General features: G+C 38.4%; 1 protein-coding gene across 1 annotated transcript in view; it reads right to left on the bottom strand.

Moving 5' to 3' along the window:
• gucy1a2 (guanylate cyclase 1, soluble, alpha 2) overlaps positions 1 to 17,651 on the bottom strand; it is a 41,129-nt gene extending 23,478 nt beyond the window's left edge. Inside the window, exons 1-4 of the mRNA XM_055028453.1 lie at positions 16,323 to 17,651; positions 8,545 to 8,606; positions 7,344 to 7,468; positions 4,265 to 5,175 (exon numbers count right to left, since the gene is read on the bottom strand). Coding sequence (XP_054884428.1) covers positions 4,265 to 5,175; positions 7,344 to 7,468; positions 8,545 to 8,606; positions 16,323 to 16,643 — 1,419 coding nt within the window. The 5' untranslated portion in view covers positions 16,644 to 17,651. The remainder of the gene's footprint in view (positions 1 to 4,264; positions 5,176 to 7,343; positions 7,469 to 8,544; positions 8,607 to 16,322) is intronic.
• Between the last annotated feature and the right edge of the window lie 1,944 nt (positions 17,652 to 19,595).

The following is a 19,595-nucleotide window of genomic DNA, read 5'->3' as shown; positions in this document are numbered from 1 at the left end:
CAGTTACAGTGCAGACTCAGTAATGTTTCTCTACTTCACAGTCTATTATATAGAGTTTTGAAATATCTTTGCCCTGGCCTTCTGTTTGCTTCTGTTCACAACTTTTACCACCAGGCAAATGTAACTTCAAGTTATCTAGATCCTGAAACAACAAAGTAACATCAAACCTTTACATTAAAACCACCATGTTTAGTGTCAAACCTGTATTAGCTTTATGTAAGACTGATAGACGGTAATCATTTGCTTTTTGGAATCTTTTAGCTCACTTCATGTTGCCCAATAGATTTTATTCAACTAAATTCTTGAATTATATTTCTAAGTCAAGTCTTTGGGGGAAAGTCCAGCTCTTGTCCTATTTTTTTGCACCAAGTCAGACTCTAGTTGAAAGTCTTTCTCATCAAATCTGGTGCACCTTGTAATGCCACATTACGTAATAAGGTCACAATATGTGATAATGTAATAAAATCTGGCTTCAAAATGTAATAAAACAATTAAAACCACATTATGTAATAACCAGCACAAATTGTAATAAAATCATTGAACACATTTGCAATACTGTTTGCCACATTTGTAATAACATTATTAAATTTTCCACTGATAACTATGAAATGTGGAGTTAGCTTGTTTTTTAGGAATGATAATGTAATAATGTGGTGCATCATGTAATAAACAATAATAAACTGTTTGTGTTCATCCTAATTATAATGCTTATAAAAACAACCATGTTATAGAACCTTTTTGCATTTAAATTGATAGGTTGGTCAATAAATACTGGCTTTACAATCATTTAGTTGTCTTTTCAAACTCAAAGCTAGAACCCCTGGTATTAACCAACATGTTGTTGAAGGCAAAATTATTCAAAATACATTCAAGGATTTTATTGCATTTCACTTCTATTGTTACACAATGCAGTTTTAATGATGTCTTATTACAGTATTATTTATTGCGGTGTTATTGCATAACGCAGCATTACACACATCTAACCCTACATCAGTGCAGGTAGGTATTCCAAACCTGAACTGTTTGTCCTTTGGCCTAAAGATTTAATCTTTAAATGATAACTAAAATATAAGAAATCTATTGCAGATAAAATATTTTTACAACACAACACTGTATAAAACAAGAATTTCATAGAGTTCATGAACAGTATAGGGCTAATGATGTTATGGAAAAGAGAAGAATTAGTACTCTGCAGCTAAAAATCAGTGCAGAATCCTACTAGCATCAGTCACCGCAGACACATTATTCACTTGCAGTTGAACTGACTCATCTTAGACAGACAATTGACCCTTTGACACTAAAGAGCCTGAGAATGCTGAGATATCTGCAGGAAAATCCTCACCATGTAGGTGTTCTATGATTCACTGATTCTGTCTTGGTGAGATTACAAAAAAATTAAATGTTGACTGGAAGTGAAAGAGAAATGTTAAAATACTAAAAACAGTTTTTATGCCTGACAAACTATTGAGATATGATGTGAAGAGAAAAATAAAATGACACACGATATCATGCAGAGCTTGGAGGAGACTGTCCAACCTCTGTACCCTCCCTTCTGTGGTGGGCACCCTGTTCACACAAAGAGCAAAGAGACAGCCAGAGATGCAATTTGCCCTTTTCTGTGGGGCTCTAAATGCCTCCTGCACAGCAAATATCTTCAGGTGAAGAGAGGATAGAAGTCAAACTGAAAAGCCACCACAGGTCACTCAAACACACACTTCCAGTGCTGTGCAAGAGGAGTGTGGCCTCCTTCCCCCGGCCTGTGGCTTTCTCTCTCTGCCCTTTCTCTTAAAAATGTCAACCAACTATCCTGGCTCGCTATCTCTTTTTTCTTCTGCTTCCCATTCCAGGTGACACAGGACACGCAGTGAAAGGAATACGGAAAGCTATCCTTGCCCTCCTGCTCCACAAACACACAAGTTTCATTTCAAACAGAGTCCAGACTGTGTGAAATATAAAGGCAAAGAGAATGTATAAGTTGTAATATTCATTGTAATATTCACTTAATATGGTTATATACACTTTCAGCCATAATCAAGCTTTAATGTACTAAGATGTGATTTTCTGTGACCGACACCAAGTCGCACATAACTGTGCAAAGGAAAGAAAATGCTACATGTTTTTAAAAAAATTTTACAAAGTAAAAATTTGAAAAGTGTGACTTGAAGTTGTCTGGAGCTCGCTTTACTTGAAAACACTAAATAAAATCTTGTGTAACTATTTGCCTTAAGGAGTTACTTTTTTTATTTTGTGGTATCTAGAAATAGAAAGAAAACCAATTGCAATTTTCTTTTCACAATTTGCTGCAAAGCATGAAGGGAGTTCAACAAACATGCAAAAGAAGATGCTCTAGCCATACAGCAAAACACTATATTTGAAAACACTGCAGATCGATAGGAAATCCCCCCCACACAGTGAAAATGGCGGTGCCAGCATCACAATGTAAGGATTTATTCTTCAACAGGGACAGAGAGGTTGGCAAAAGTAGTGAAAAGTGTTTCTACAAAGTTTTGACCATTGGGGAATGAAAACAAATGAACACCACAGAAAATTCCAAATCATGCATCGCTGTGTGTTGGTCTGTAGCAAAGATCTTAATAAAAAGCAAATAGGTATGTTGTAACATTATAAATTGTGATAAAGTCTAACGGGTGTGAATACTTTTGTTTGTACAAACTGAAGGATTGTTAATATTAAGCACATTTGACTTTTATATGTGTCAAAACAGATTTTTAAAAATGAAACCTGAGGCGTAAAATATATAACTCACAGAAAGACTACCACTACATAACAGTATTCACACACAGCAAATTGTGTGAGTTGATGTTAAAAATATTGTGCATTGAGAAGCTTACTATCTAACTTAGGGGGAAAACAAACCCTAGAGCTAGACCGATCCATCTCCTCTCTGTCAGTACTGTTCTGTGTCGAGGTGTTTGGTTGTGTCACAGACATCCTGCAGAGACCAAGCAATCGATAAAAAGCAGGATATAGCACAAAGCTCCAATTGATTTGTTTTTCAGGCAAATTGGAAGCAATTCAATCTTCACTCCTCTTGTGAAAAAAGATCTGCAGGTTTCCAGAGTGTCATGATAACATTTCATTCAGATGATACCTCTCCCAAAGCGGTGTTAGACTTTTCTCAATTTCTGGAAGCTCAGTGCTTACATTTTGTTTACTTCATAAATACTGATATTCATTCTTCAGATGCTGAAATCTGGCAAGACATAGGACAAAATGTACTCGGTGAAGAAATTTGTAACAAAGTGTGGCCTTCTTGTGCATATTTAGTTGAGGATAATGTTTCACCTGACAGATAAAACAGTGCAGAGATGGCATATTTTTTGGCTTTGAGGAGCAGAAAGCTTGTGACAGCGTCTTATCCACAGCATTGGTCATCAAAAGTGCACTGGGTTTTCATTTAGCAGAAATCATATATCTTAGGTTCCAGACAGCATAGCTGCTTTGAATACTTGAGACGCTCTGTACTTTTGGCGCAGCTACTGCTCACACATTTCTTTTACAAAGAAGGTGTTTCAGGTGAAGATTTACTCTTAGAGCATGAAATATGAGAGAGAGTGTGAAGAGAAACCTCTGCCAAGGGTGCAGAACATGGACCTGAGAGTGTGGTGTGCAGGCAGAGCTGTGTTTCCCTTGAAGCACAGGAAGAATGTCAGATAAAGGACTTTGCTTGGCATAGATCAATCAATTGACTGATGAGTGGATCTGGTTTTTAACTTGACCGACTTGACCAGTCACCAGCTGGTCTGGCACTACACTAAAAAAGCAAACCAGTCAGTGAACACGCTGCATCGGCATGAGAATATCTAAATTCTGTTGGTCTTTGGGAGTGAAGATGACTCAGTTACCTATTGTATCATTTTCCACAATATGTCTACTTGTCGTATAAGTGACCACTGAAAACATTAAAAATCCCCTCTACATAGGTTACCATAAATTAAACATCTTAATGATACGGCAGAAACATTTATAAATCTGAACTTAAGTAGATTTCATACAGGTAATATGGAAGACATGCTGTCAGTCAAGAAGGCACTAAGCAGACTGCACTGTGTAAAGCATAAAGTTTAGTCCAAAGGGGATTATGGCATACGCCTCTTTTTCAGAACTTTGACCCTAAATCTTAGTTCAAGTGAAAGAAACTCTTAAAGTTAGACAATTTAAACATTGCAAGAGCCCCAACTTTGCAGCATATGGATCATTCCTAACTATTGAAAACAGTGGCGATTAACAGTGGTGACTTTACCTTCTCCTTGGTGCCAGCCTGCATGGGGTCGGGCTTGGTGCGGATAGTAAATGGGGATGCGAGTCTCAGCAGTATGCCCTGGAAAGAGGGATTCATCTTGGGTGAGACAATCTCAAAACAGTCCCTAAATGAAAGGATCCGGTGGGGCTCAATACGAGCCTGTTTCCTAAGTCCTTCTCCGAGCTGCAGGAGTTCCATCCGATGCCCCAGGACCAGGTGAAACGGGAAGGCACGGCAAAACGTAGCCAGGGAGATGCGAAGATCACTGGGGTTAGCTGATAGCTGGAGTGGGGGACGGTTAGTGCTCACAGATGCTGAATTTGGTATGGAAGAGAGAGGAGAAGGGCAAGTTTCTTGAAGTAAGAAGGATAGACAAACTGTGGGGACGGAGGTTGGAAAAAGAGACGGAGGGGACGGAGATGAGGAGGGCGAGGCAGTGGGGGACGCAGTGGGAGTGGGTGTTGTAGAATCACAATCTGTATGTTCTGTATCTTCATTTGGCAACAGAGGAGTCAGAGGTGGCACCTCTTCCACTTCAATCTCTGAATGAAAGATCCGCCTGGCGACCGCTCTAATCAAACCTGGCATAACTAATCCCACAACAGGTGCAGGGTTAAAGCAATGAAGAAACAACACTTTCCCTCTTCCGTCTCTGCTGCCACGGTTTCCAAGTTTCTCCAATTTCCCTCTACCTTTCTCCTCTTCGCGGGGATCCTTGCACTGAAAGGAAGGGCTCTCGGAGGAGGCTCGGCGCCCTGTGGAGGTGCGAATGTGTTCTAAAATGGCGTCAAAACCATTGAAGAAATCCTGAAGGTTGCCGCCTACAGCCCGCAGTACTCGCTCATTCTCTTCGAAGCAAAGGCCAAAGAACTCCTCGCCGAAATGCTCTCGCAGTTCGCAGAACGGAACTCCTGTGAGAAAAGGGATGCAAAACGTCAGCGTCAGCAAGGTGGCTCTGCAGAATGAACTCTGCACACAAATTAATGTCGTAGATGACCTTTAGCGCCCACATACAGAAAATCAAGGGAAACCACAAAACAAACTCAAGGGTGACGTGACATATATTAGATTTTAAATAAGAAAACATGTATATTAAATGCTAAATCAATCAATGTTTGTTTTCTCTTATGCATCTGCCATGAACCTGGGTGTTTCAGCTTTTCAATTGTTTGTTTACACCGAAATGAATGAAATTAAAATTATTTTAAGCAAATCGACCATAAAAAGTCACAAGCATAATCAAACATCAAAGCTTTGCTAAAATAATGAATATTGATAGGATAAAAAGATCATGTGCATACTGACTAAATAACATCAGAAATAAACAGGATTAAAGGATTACAGGAAAAATACACATGAATTTTAATATAAAATGATATAATCATGCAGAATCATAGCACACTGGCATCAAATATAGAAATGTCAACATTAACGCTGTTTTAGGGAGGCTGAGGTGCATCTAAGGCTTTCTTTACTTCTTTCTATGAACAGATTCCAGTCACTTTCAAACGTAAGATGTTGGAGACCTTTAAAACGCTGCAAAGTAGACTAAAATAAATAGTATCAAAAGAAAAAATTACGGCTAAATCGCTGCAAAGGAGTCAGTCCTACTTCACTGACACAGAGAAGGATCGTGTTAGAGCAGAGTGTTTAACAAGAAACAGCATTTTAAATAATTGACTACTGAAGTCAAATATATTTTGGAAGTGATGGTGTAATGTTTTACATGTGAAATTATCTTTATTGATCTATTTTTGGAAACAGCTTTAAAAGAAACAAACAAATCGGTGGAAGATGCTTTTGTCTTATTGCTTACTGCTGCAAAAAGATGTTGGAAAACAAAAAATGTAATGCAAAAATAATTATTTAATAATTAAGAAATTATATGTACAGGTCATAGAAGACACTTTGTTGTAAATGTCAGGACAGACATTCATCAGAAAAGGTGAAGCTGGGAGGGAGCCAACAAGCCAGGGCAACTTACACAGAATTTTACTAATTTTACTGCCAAACTTGTTGGTGGTCTAAAAGCTTGATGAGGCCCTCTCCACACGTACATCTTTTTTCCAACTGTGATCTAATTCAAATCAGTGTTTTGTGCATTTTTTTCTACTCCATAAAGAAAAAATCTGTGTACTTTATCTCTATGGAACAGGTATTCTGAAATTTTGAGAAGCAATGAGAACCACGTTATGAATGCACAACATTTTGTCTCTGATTAACTTCAAATAGAAGAAGTAGAAATCCACAATAAGAAGGGCATTTTTAAAGCCACTATTGGAGAAGCTTCGGCCTATTTGTTTCAGTATCAGTTTAAAAAATGTATCTTGAATAGTACAGCCGAGTCCAAGAATGTGACGGCCTCCATCTGTAAAGTGAATCTTGATAATTATTGGACATCTAAGCAAGTTATTGATCCCAGATAAACAAGTCACCAATCCCAGACAAATGACTGTATTAAAGCATGTGGCTGATGAATTGCTTTGATTTCAATTCACTGGATTTTAAATGCACCAGATTTTTTATCAGTTAAAAAAGATTCGATTTCGGTACCCAGCTGTTTGTTTTCATTTAGGGGTCAAAGTAAATTAGAGGCCCCTAAAACAGCCAAGCTTTACTCTACAGATAAATTTGAGTTATTTTCATGTTGGTCCTTAGAGACAGAACAACCTTCCCCAGAGAGTAAAAGATAGTCTCAGTGCACGCACATGTGTGCATCTATGCATAAACAGTAACATAATAGTTACTCCTCTTAGGTCAAAGTACCCAGTATTTCCTTTTTTTATGAAATGTGCTACAATGTATAATATCAGCAAGGTCTCTGATAAGGGCTTTGGTGTGTCACCAAACAAATGAAAATAATAAATTTAAGTATATGGAGAGGGGACATTGTACATGTTGTGCTCACCCACCAATTTACCATACAGATATTAAATTCAAAGCAACCAAGAGGTAGAGCAAAAGTGTGTAAGCAAAATGAGGTTAGGTTATTTATATAAAAGCTATCTTTTTATATCCTTTATTTCTAAATGTCAATCTCAAAACAGTGGGTTTTTTTTTGCTCACATCACATGCCTACCCAATATCGTGGCCATGTACTGCAGAATCTGTAGGACATCTTCCTCTGAGCCAGAGTTTTCAAGAAATGGGCACTTTTCCTCTTTCTTTTCACGCTGCCTTTCACTACCTCCAACATCCTGGCACCTGTGAGTCACACAAAGCCAACAAGCAAATGTATAATCAAATCTTGGAGTCAGTAAAGAAAAAAAAAAAAAAAGAAAACCCAACATGGCGCTGAAATTGATAAAAAGCTAAGTTTCTCTCATCTAAGATGAATATATTTGGAGTGACATCTGGGTAGAGCTAAGAGGAGGAAAAAAAACATAATGCAAAATGCACACGTTGTGTAAATGTACTGGTGTAGTTCCTCTGCTGGTGGTTGTGAGCTGGGATTAAGTGTGTGTTTGGATGCACTTATAATTTCAAAAAACTAGTAAAAGAGATAAAACATATAATGTTGCAGAAACAATGTTGTGAAAAAGTATTTGCTCCCTTATGGATTTGATCTGGTTTTGCTTTCCTGCCATACTTACATGTTTTGGATCATCAAGCAAATGTTAACATTAGACAAAGGCAACCTGGATAAATTTATACAGTCAGGTAGGTTTGGGTTGATTTTCCTCTTCATTATTGAAACTTCTGTTTGACAACTGCTTCTTGTTTTCACTCACATTTATATGTGCCTGATGTTAACATTTGTCTGATGATCTCAAACTTACGTAAGGCATAAAAAGCCAGAGCAAAATAAATTTGTAAAGGGCTAAACACTTTTTTCAAGGCGCTGTATTAGTTTTTCCATATTAAGATGCTCCGAAGCACAGACGTTACACCGACTGAGGCCAGAGTGTGAGATACAGAAGACCAGCTGCAGCATTTCTGCATCTTTATGCAGCATGTGTCATGTGAAGGTTGTCTGTAAATGTTGTGCCTGGCTGAAAACCCTCCACTGAGCTTTGCTGTTTTGACAGGGCACAAACAAGAGGTGAAGGAGTGAGACTAGCTGTTTGTCTATGTCTTTGGAAGTGTGACTGAGGGCAAAACAAGAAAGGGAAAAGTGGCGGCTGCAAAGCAAACAAGAAGTGGTAGAGACGGTGAAAAAATTGAGCGAACAGGTGTGTGACGTGTGACAGACAAGTGCGAAAAGTGCAAGGAATCAGATGGGAAGTGAACGACGGGGATACCTGAGGAGAAAAAAGCCGCATGTGGTTAAAAGTTTATACCTGATTTCTTGTTGTCGGTAGAACTGCAGAGTTCGTTGAAGAGCCTCCTGAACAGTCTGTGTCTGCAGAGAAAGATGACATGATTAAACTTATTTTTATTTACGTGTGATGGGGACAGCTTTAATGATTTTCTTTAATCTTTTATGTAATTGTAAAACTGGTCCATTTTGTGCATTTCTCCCTTTTCAAAGACATTAAGGATTGCAGCTGATTTTTAAGACGTGGCATTTGCAAGTGCTGCTACGCAAGCAATGCATTAAAGGCACAAACTGTTTCTAACAGCAGAGTATACCCATTATTTTTGACTAAAAGAGGACTAGAAAGTGCATCATTATCTCTCTAACCCAAAATGTAATCCTTTGTAAAACATCTGGAATGTCTTTAAGTTTAGTACATGTTCTACAGCAATTTTGCAAGTTCCCAACATGCTGTTGAAAATCCTCCATCCTTAAGCAGAAGACCAATTGCCTTCTTCATCACTATTCACCATTTCTGGATTTTCTTTAAAATAAACTCTTACCTACAAAGCTGCATGGACTTTGATTATTATTAAAACAATAAAACAGAAACACTCCAAGTATATTTTTGATGAAGGAAACACTTTATAGCACAAAATAAGGATAAAAAAAGTGGATTTTATGTAGCAATGCCATCTTAAATGTTTTTCACTTTTCGTCACCTGTCTATGCCTCTTCTGCATTTTGGGTCAACCTCAATCTCAAATTTTAATGGAGTCCCATCTCTACTTAATTTATCATCCTGGTGCTTCTTTTGGCTTCTCAGCTTGATATAAGTGATGCACATAAGCCACCCAAAAAAACCCTCATCACCTCACACAGTCATTTTTAATGGGTACATTTCTCAAGGGACACTTTAACAAGTCACATTGAAGTAAAGGTGCGAACAAAATTAATCATGACTAAAGTCCATTTAGCAGTTCTGTTCTGAAGCTTTTTTTAATGAGCAAGCCTTTGTTAATATCTGTGAAGCTCTGAGCAACATAAAAAAAACCCAGATCCATATTCAATTTTCACTCCTGAATGCCAGATTAAAAGAAAAATCTAATTAATTTCCATAATAGGAAATGCTTTTCTGAAGTGTTTTTTTTTTTTATATATTTTGCCTTATATTTGTACAGAAAATTTCCAAATGACCATAAGACACAAACCACTTGAAAGCTTGTGCACGCAGCTGGCATGTTTAGCGCTGCTGGCAGTCACAGCATTAGAGGGCGGGTCCAACACGATTATCTGAGATACGGCTGAAATGCACGGCTGTTGTGACAATACTGGAACACAGTGTGCCAGCTGGAGAGGTCATTCTGGGGTCACCAACCACTCTGGTCAGATACTGGAAAGATTTTTGGAGTCTGTGTCCATTTGTTCGCATTAGTGTGTTTGTGAGAGAGAGACAGAATGAAAATAGAGAAGATATGGGAGAATTTGGTCCAAAAATAACCCCAACAAACCTTAACAGACAAGATACAGCTTGTCTGCAGAGGAACAGTTTTTTTCTAAATGTTGATTTGCTTTACATGCATCACTTTCTGACACAAAGTAAAAAAAATTTAAAAAAAGAAAAGAAACATTGATAATTTTTCTCAGAAAAGACTTTTTATTGCATACCCACAGTCCAGGTGGACAGCATGCTTGATGAAGTTGAATTCTACAATTTGTGCATGTGAGAAAAAACTGCTGCACAAACATACTGTTCTCTTGCATCACTATTAGTCTGCACTGTAGCATCTCTGCTCTTTAAATTAATGTGCAAAACTACAAACTGAATACAAGACAATCTTAACGAGCTCAAAGTAATGGCCTCTATTAACTCCATTGCCTATAGCAACAATAAGAATAATGTGAAAAATGTTGCTGTCTTTTTTATTGATATGAAATGTTGGTTAGTCATGTTCTCCTCTGCAGAAAAAGAATCTGCTTTTTCTGCCTATCAGTGTCCCTGATTTTCATTGAAACAAATGCATTGACACACATCTAACTAGATGTGTTACTCCCTTCCTGCTTTTATTACAATAATATTATTGTATTTCATAAGTGGTTGTAGGAACATTGATTGATGAAATACAGTGCTGGAAAAACTACTTTCATTGTTATGAATTTCTTAAGTTTTTACTTTTTTTCTCACACTTTCGCAAATAATTGTTAATTCTGCAAAGAACAATGGGTCTGACTTTCATAACTCACAGGCGGGATGGTTTAGATACTTATTTACCTTAATAACTGAAACAATGATAAACAATTTTCTCAAGTTTTCTTTGTCTGGTATTAAAATTACTGATGATATAGAACAGAAGACCTGTAAAGGGCTCTTTTAAGGCCATGGATTAAATTGCTCAGTTGAGAGCAACGTTTTAAATTGATTTGTTATTTTTGGATCATCGTTGTCTTGGTCATTAATTCGGAAACCGAACTACAACACATTATTTCTTAAAATTTATAATCATTATATTAACAGTTATTGTCAACCATAAAAGTGCTTTAGGAAAGTTGGAAATTTCCTTGACTTTCCAAATAAAGTAGAATCTGGTCCAGCAGAAAGGTCCAATAGAGCTCACCAGTAAAAACAGTGTAACATATTAATGTCAATTGCAAAGCATGTCCAGTTTCACCAACATTTTTAACCCATCTATAAGCAAGGTTCAGGTTTCACTGATACACTGAAAGAGCTTTGTGAGTGAAACTAACTTTCTTACTATAATCAAAAAGTTTAAACTATGTTTACCACAGTCCTGATGCAGGAGTTGTTTGAAAGCTGGCCGTTTTTGTTTTTACTATTCTGTCTTTTATTTAACATTTCCTTTTGTCATTTCAATCTGACAAAAAAAAAACTAATTGCAAAACTAAGCTCTTTTTTTCATCCTCATACATCACTAGGGAAAATATGGGGAAAATATGGAATCACTAAAGCCTAACTCTAAGATGTTAGGCATTAACCACAACTCTGGTTTTCCCTGAAATGTCAAATCACAAACAGAAACAATCTACTTGCGTTTATAAATGAAAGCAAAATAATATTCACAGATATTAACTAATGAACACCCTGCAAATCAACCACAACCTATTTTTAGTTACCAAAGGAAGAGGGATGGAAAAATACAGCATGTGTAAATGTGAAAGTTACAGTATCATCATCAAAGCACTAGCAGATCCAGCTAACTACAAAATGAATGGGTTGCTTTACTATATTCTTGACTTTGAGGCCATTTTCACTGAAAATTGTAATCGCAGACATATCAAATCCATGTTGAAACAAATACACAATATTAATGATTTAAACTGGTAAGAAGCTTACAAGGTCAACAAACACACAGCTTTGGAGCTTTTACGGTATCGCGGATTTCAATAAACAATGTTCTTGACAAGTAGGATAAACATGAGCCACCTGGCAGGCAAACATCGCAACTGAGTCTTCCTTTATTTATTTGTGTAAAACACTATCTTTGCTATTCAGAAATATCCAAAAAATGTGGACAATCATGTAGGAGAAACTAATTGAGCCACATTCATCACTCATATAAAGATTACACTGTTTTGCAACTCCTGCTGGCAACCCAACTGCAGGCTGGCTTCTTCAGCAGACAGTTTGAATAATTAACCAGCTAATGTCCGCTTATCAGACCACCAGTGTTACTCTAAAAAGAGCAAAACAGTAAACCAGTATAATATGCTGCATCATAAACCTCTGCCATTTAAAAACTACAAATACATTTTTGAGCTTTTTATGGCATTTTGAGCTTCTATATGTTGTCCAAGTTTGTGCACCAGATTATAAATAAATCCTATTATCATAACAGTACTTATCAATATGTTTGTTTAGTCTTGCCTTTCAATTGAACATGAAAGCAGTTACAATTGCTTTCATGTACTGTTTTCACTACATGACAGCAGTTTTTTTTTTTAAGCAATTTTGTTTGCTCAAGAAAATTGGAGTCCTGGATACTGTAAAAGCATATCGACTGTGAAATAAAATCAAAATGCGTCCTTCACTAAAGTGACATAAATTTGCTCTACAAAAAATGTGCGATGACAATCGGCAAAAACAAGTAAAAACAGCACACATAAATGAACCACATATTTATGTGCGCTGCCTAAAAAGCATTTCCTTTTTTTTCATGTTTGGATATCTAGTCTGTTTTAATTTGGTTAGGCTTTGAGACGTCTGAATTTCAAGAAGCAATAAAAATTCTCAGATGAAATTCCTCTCTTTCTGAGGATTCTGGCATTTAGCAAATAGACATGGTTTCCAAAAGGAATTGAAACAGGTAAAGGTTATTCTGATTTAATGTCAGATAGAGAGAGAGAAAAATTAAGTGTTTTTTTTTCTTACATAGTGTAAGTAAATAACTGTTATTTAAGAGAGAAAATACAGTGAAACCGAAAGCAGAAAAATCTTACAAACTGCAATTTCAATAAAAACTGTCAATACTGCATCATTGTGCTCTGCTAAAACACTGTGATCAAAATGCATTCTTCCCTAAAAACTACAGTACTACTACTGCTCTAAAACAAAAATACAAAAGGTGATCAGCCTGATGAGTAAAAAGATATATGACTATAATCAAACATGAAACTGAGAAAAGAGAGCTGAAATGACTGTTTATGTAGCTGCTAATGACCGTAAGTGTGTGTGCACGTGTGTGTTGCTCCTGCTGGTCCAGTGTGGTCAGAGGTCAGACAAACAGAGGTCCTGCTTCTTCCTGTCAGTCACAGTGAGCTGCTGTAAACATGCCCCCTGTTTGCACTCCTATATGCATTTTGTCTGCATGACTGGCATCTTTGCATGTGTGAGAGAGAGAGGTCAAGAAAAGACTGAGTGCTGCTTGGTAAGACTGAGATTGTATTCATAGAGCTAGAAGCTTTAAGACATGAACATTGTTAGGTCTATCTTAGGGGGATCTCATCTCCTCTAAATGTTACTTATTAAACCAAAGATTCTCAACCCTGGACTTCAGGACCCACTGTCCAGCATGTATTAAGTGTTTTCCTGCTGTCACACACCTGACTTTAATGAATGGGTGATTAACAGGCTTATGCATCACTTGATGCCGTGCTGAGGAGGTGATGCAATCCTTTTAATCAGGTGTGCTGGAGCAGAGAGACTTCTACCACATAAAGGACAGCCTGCCCTGAGGATGAAGGTTGAGAATCGCACCTCTATTTGCTCATCTATCAAAATTTATTATTTCATATATAATTAATCAAAGCAATTGTTATCTTTGCCTGAAGAAGAACCGAGCCAAAATTTTTCATATAATTTATAACATTTATTGAAAATGAATTATTAGAATATTAAAGTTATCTTTATTGTCATTTCTCCTCTGGTAGAAATATGTGGTTCATTTATGTGTGCTGTTTTTACTTGTTTTTGCCGATTGTCATCGCACATTTTTTGTAGAGCAAATTTATGTCACTTTAGTGAAGGTCGCATTTTGATTTTATTTCACAGTCGATATGCTTTTACAGTATCCAGGACTCCAATTTTCTTGAGCAAACAAAATTGCTTAAAAAAAAAAAACTGCTGTCATGTAGTGAAAACAGTACATGAAAGCAATTGTAACTGCTTTCATGTACAATTGAAAGGCAAGACTAAACAAACATATTGATAAGTACTGTTATGATAATAGGATATAAAACTGTGCTAGGAGAAGAACACAGGAATGGAAGATTTTTGAATATGAAGAAATAAGAGAGGAAGCAGAGGTAGGATCCTGGAAAAATTAGTGCTAAGAAGTGACTTCTGAAAGCAAATGTGCAGACTGTAAGCTGCAGCAATAAAACTCTGATTCCCCAGGAATGGAGTTCCTAGTGACATCTTTGCAAAGAGTCATACACGAAATCACATGCCAGTCAGAAACAAAAACTTTGAAAGAAGCCTCCTCTGTGACACACAACCGTCTTCCTGTTTATATATGTATTTATACACAGAAATACAATGTCACCCACATGTGATGGACACCACAAACAAGTCAAAGGCAAGTCTGACTTCAATATTTAGCTCCAGTAGATACTCTGGTCGGGGACTCATGCGCTGAGCATAGTTGCAAACTGGAGGAGCAGGGAGATTTACTACCATTGTCAGCAGAAGTAAGGGTAATGAACAATATCTATCAAATTGTTTTCACAATTGGTAAATTTGAGAAAAACATCCCAGTGAAATAAAAACTCTCTACTGCTATTGAAGTCTAAATCTCAATAACTTATCTCCTAGTGAAACTGCACAGAAACCATTGAAAGTTCAAATGGTTTATTTATAAATGAGCTGATATAATATCTATCCAGCTGTCTCTATCAATAACAACATAAATGATTCACATCTGTTAAAGATGAACTATACTTGTTTTCTCAAATGGCCTAATCAAAGCACCGACCAAAATTTTATTGCATTTGTGCAGCAGATCTATAAACTAATTTCATCTGCTTGAAAACCAAACAGGTTGGCAACATTGGACCAGTTTGGTTGAGATAGCCTTCTTTCCCTTTTGTGTTAATAAATTATAATCATTTGGAAATAACTTTTTTGCTTTTCTATTTTTCATCTAATATTGAAATTGATTTGATGATCTGCAGCATATATGAACAAAACAAGAAAAACAAGAAAAACCTCTGAGGCAAATAATTGAGGTTGTAAAAACTAACCTTTGCCTGTTAATTTTACACCACTGCCGACTTGTCACAAAAAGTCTGTGCAATGTAATTTCTAAATAAATCTCAATCAGATTATTGATAACATTCTTTTATAATGGCTAAATGTTCAAAAATAAACACGCAATAAAATATCTCCACAACTCTGAGATCTAAAACTTTTGAATGGCCTCAATACATCCCTAGGTTAAAACAGTTATAGTACAGTATAATAAAATTTTCATTATGAATGTATCATTTAATGAGTGAATGTTTCAGAGATTATGATGTTCTACCAAAACCTTGGAGAGCCATGTTCCCCACATCTTAATAGTTTTTTTTTTTTTTTAACTTTCTGGTTTTAAAAGGCAGAAAGTTTTAAAAACCTTTCTGCTTGGTAAGAAAGGTTACCAAGCACCAATGATAACCTAACTGCAAACTTCCTGATCACACATCATCTATCTCAACGGCACTCAGTTGTAATAGTATCTTTATTACTACCTGTAATACAACTGTGGCACAGATAGAAGATGCACCAACAAACACAGGTTCATTTGTCACAATCCACACATAGTTAAATATATACAGACAGAGGCCGGGGCATCTCTGACTCTGCCTCACAACAACATATTTAGTATTATATAATCTGGCAGATGATTCAGGCTTGCAGAGCAGAAGGGAGAAAAGAGGGCTTTTTCATAGACAGCACAGTGCACATCATATCATTGATGAAAACAGGGTTCCAAATGCGCCGAATAGCTCTACATTCCTGGACCTACAAATAATGCAAAACATGGATGGATGGATGGATGGATGGATGGATGGATGGATGGATGGATGGATGGATGGATGGATGGATGGATGGATGGATGGATGGATGGATGGATGGATGGATGGATGGATGGACGGACGGACTATACAAGAGACAAGAATTAATTGGAAATGTTTGGGGAAACTAACTCTTCTTTTTTTCATATTTATCCAAAAGAAAAAATAATCTTTAGCTGTCTTCAGAAAAATGTCAAATTCTTATTTTCCTTGAGTATTTTGCATAGAAATAACAATAACATTGAGCCGGCGCTCACCATGAGCCGTGACACAGTGCGACTACACATGTAGGTTAAGAGCTGAAAAGCTTACCGTCGGTGAGGTGAGTCGCTTCAGGCTCTCCCCCAGCGAGTCCAGGTTCACCCTCCGCCGCCTGGTAGCCCTCTTGTGGGGAACACAGGGTCCCTGCTGCTCCTCGCCCGCCGGGCACGCCGTCCTCTCAGCGGGGCTGCGGCCGTTCCAGAGCAGCGCTCTGTGGGACGACGGGAAGGAGGAAAACGGGCAACCCCGGCTCTCGTCGGCCGGCTCCAAAGCGCCGTCGCCTCCGTCTCCACCGGGGCTTTCAAGCCCGCAGTCCGAGCCCACTGAGCTGCTAAATGACTCGGATGAAATCTTGCGCGACGACGAGGACATGGTGGTGTTGAGGAGGAGGAGGAGGATGGAGGTGGTGGTGTTGAAGAAGATGATGCTACAGTAGGCTCCGTACCACGTCCACCTGTGCGCGGGGGAGTCATCAGACAGTGGGGTGAGGAGAGGGGCTGGGTGGGTGAGAGGTCCGTCCGTGTTTTCAGGACGGCGTGTGTGACTGACAACGTCCGCGTCTGGCAGTGTGCGTGGAATGCGCGTCTGTTGTGGGGAAAAGCAGGCGCGCTCTAACGGCACGCAAACATTTATGTAAGGAGGAGAAGGTGTCTCTTTTTTAAAAGCAGTCCTCCTCTCCCCCTTCAGTCAATCCACTCCGCTCCCAGCGGCGACAAAAGCTCCCTACGGAGGATATCTACTGAGAATTACGAAAAGCTTCCGAGCATCCGTTTTTTAAGCGTCTATTTATATATATATAAAAAAGGCGCTTTAAAAAAATGTATAAATTACTAAAATGCGAAGAAACTGACAGTACGGCAGTCCCACGGCACATTATTTATTCCGCTTACCCGGGCTAAAGATGCTGGCATCGTAAGAATGTCGCGTATCCCGGCCCCCCCTCTCAATAAGCCGAACCCCCCCAGTCACCGCAGATGTGTCTGCTTCCCTCTCTCCTCCTCCTCCTGTTCCTCTGCGACAGCGGCTCTCCTCTTTGGCTGGTCTTCTCTCTCATCCCCTGTCCGTCCTCCTCTCCCTGTCCTTCAGCGTCCCTCCTCGTTTATCGCCCCGTGTTGTTGTTGTTGTTGTTTGTTTGTTTTGTTTAGTTTTTTCGGGGTGGGAACATCGCTCGCGCCCGGACTGAAGGTAGATGGACGAACAGCTGGAGTTGGAGCTGCGCGAAGAAGAGATGAGCGGGAGAGCGCGCGCGGTCCGACAGGCATCGCCGAGTGCCGCGTGCGCCGCGCTCGCGCTCTGAAGTGCACAGCGACGGTTTGGTCGATTTTGATCGTTCGTGAAAATGTATTTCTAATCGAAGATATGTTTTGTGTTTGTCTTTATTTATTTATTTGAAGGGTTTATTTTTTTTGTTTTCAGATCACAAATGTTTGATAATCTGAAAGGAGAAATTAAATGGAACCTTTCTGGCAACAAGAAGTAGCCTGAAGTTTTCCACCTTTCTACCTTCTGTTTATCGGTCTATCTTATCGTTATTATTATTGGTTTAAGTCCATAAAAATATAATATCCCTTCCAGTGGAAATGGGGTCTGAAGGGCTTTTAAATGGTATTAAAGCTGAACATCTTTTGTTCTTGGTAATTCATACATTGTCCAACTCACACCTACTCTGGGACATCTTTTTCTTGTCCACAATTGATATACTAATATATTATACAGCAACGAAGAGACTACAGTTACCTGCCCACTTTATAAAAAGCATCAATTTACTACGGGGAACATGCTTCTAGGGTTAAACGCATTGAAAATGGGCAGCTAATAGAGACGGCAGTGGCTTTTTGGCCCCTATCAGAAGACAGAAAGATGCTCTTGTCCGGCACTAATAACCGCCACGACCTTGACCTCGACTGGCAAAGCATGTCTGTTAATTTAGTGGGCCTGAGGGACCAACAGAGAGATACAGAAATAGACACGATGCATCATGCAAGTGCATGCATGTTGTCACACATACATCCCAGTGTAATTTTCTGAAGGTTCCCACTAATAAATTTGGCTCTCTGGAGCAACATGACCCCAATCCACTGCGCAGACATTCACTCTAACAAACGCCCACACACTCTTTCTCTCACACACACTCTGCACTAACCCTGCCTCTCTTCCCTTATCTAGTTGCTTGCTCTCAGCAATCAGTCTGCGGTCCACCAGTAATAATGTGGGCATTTAATAAAGCCAAGAGTAGAATAGAATAAATAATGTCCCAGGGAAGATAAGCCCACAGGCACAAGGGGCTGTCTCAAGCTGGCTGGCAGCCATGTACAGCTGAGTGCGGACAGGGCAACAGGATATAAAGGCCAGTTCTCTGTGTATTGTGGCAATTTCATTCTGGACACTTGTATCATAGATGACATCAAATTTTAATAACTTACAGAAATGCAGAATAAAGCAATTGAACCCCGAGTCTCACTGGCGTAAATTAAAAAGAACTGTGTCAAAGTTGAAGAAAAACTGGATCCATGGATGTAATTAAATACCATAATACAAAAAAAATAAATAAATTTGCTGCGAGTCAGAAAGTTAAAATGATAATTTATGTAACATAAAAAACAACCATCAGTCAAACTGGTAAACCTGCAAGGAATGTTACATTTATCCAGTGTGTTCTTGTCATATGAGGCCATTGAGATATTCAATCTTAAGCTAAACAAGACAGAATATTTCATATAATATAAACAAGCAATTTTCCCGTGACAGACCACCAAGCAACTCCAAAACACCCCAGAAAGTCAGCATAAGACCGACAGCAGTTTGTTGCTGCTGTTGATGTGAAAGTGCATGTCTGTAAGATCCCAGAAAACTTTTAGGTAAAGTACGGTGATTTTATTTGTATAGCACATTTTCAGCAACACGGCAACGCAAAGAAATCAAGTCTAGAAGCAGAATTTTCATAAAAAGTGTTAAATGGGAAAATGTTTCATAAGAAAAGCATGAAGGCCAAACTGAAGTCTAGCAGGCAAAACAAAGACAAGCTTTCAGGACAATTGGAATAATGATCTTTGCTCAGATGAGCTAAAAGAAAAAGTAATTATTATGACACCAGAATAGAGGGCCTGAAAACAGTGCACCAGGAAAAGAACCTGAATTATGAGGCACAGAAAAGGAAGTATTGCTGTGGGATGCTTTGCTGCAGAGGGACCAGGCCAGCTCACCATCATAAACACCATGATGAATTGTACAATGTATCAGAAGGTGCTTGAGTAATATCAGAGACCATCTGTAAAAGATTTGCCCAGAACAGAACTGGATCCTGGAATGTCATGGTGATCTAAT

The sequence above is a fragment of the Poeciliopsis prolifica genome, unplaced genomic scaffold (genome assembly GCF_027474105.1).
Source record: "Poeciliopsis prolifica strain line A6 unplaced genomic scaffold, Auburn_PproV2 SCAFFOLD004, whole genome shotgun sequence".
In the NCBI taxonomy this organism is placed as follows: domain Eukaryota; kingdom Metazoa; phylum Chordata; class Actinopteri; order Cyprinodontiformes; family Poeciliidae; genus Poeciliopsis; species Poeciliopsis prolifica.
The sequence above is the reverse complement of the archived record's forward strand: the minus strand, read 5'-3'. Positions and strand labels throughout refer to the sequence as shown.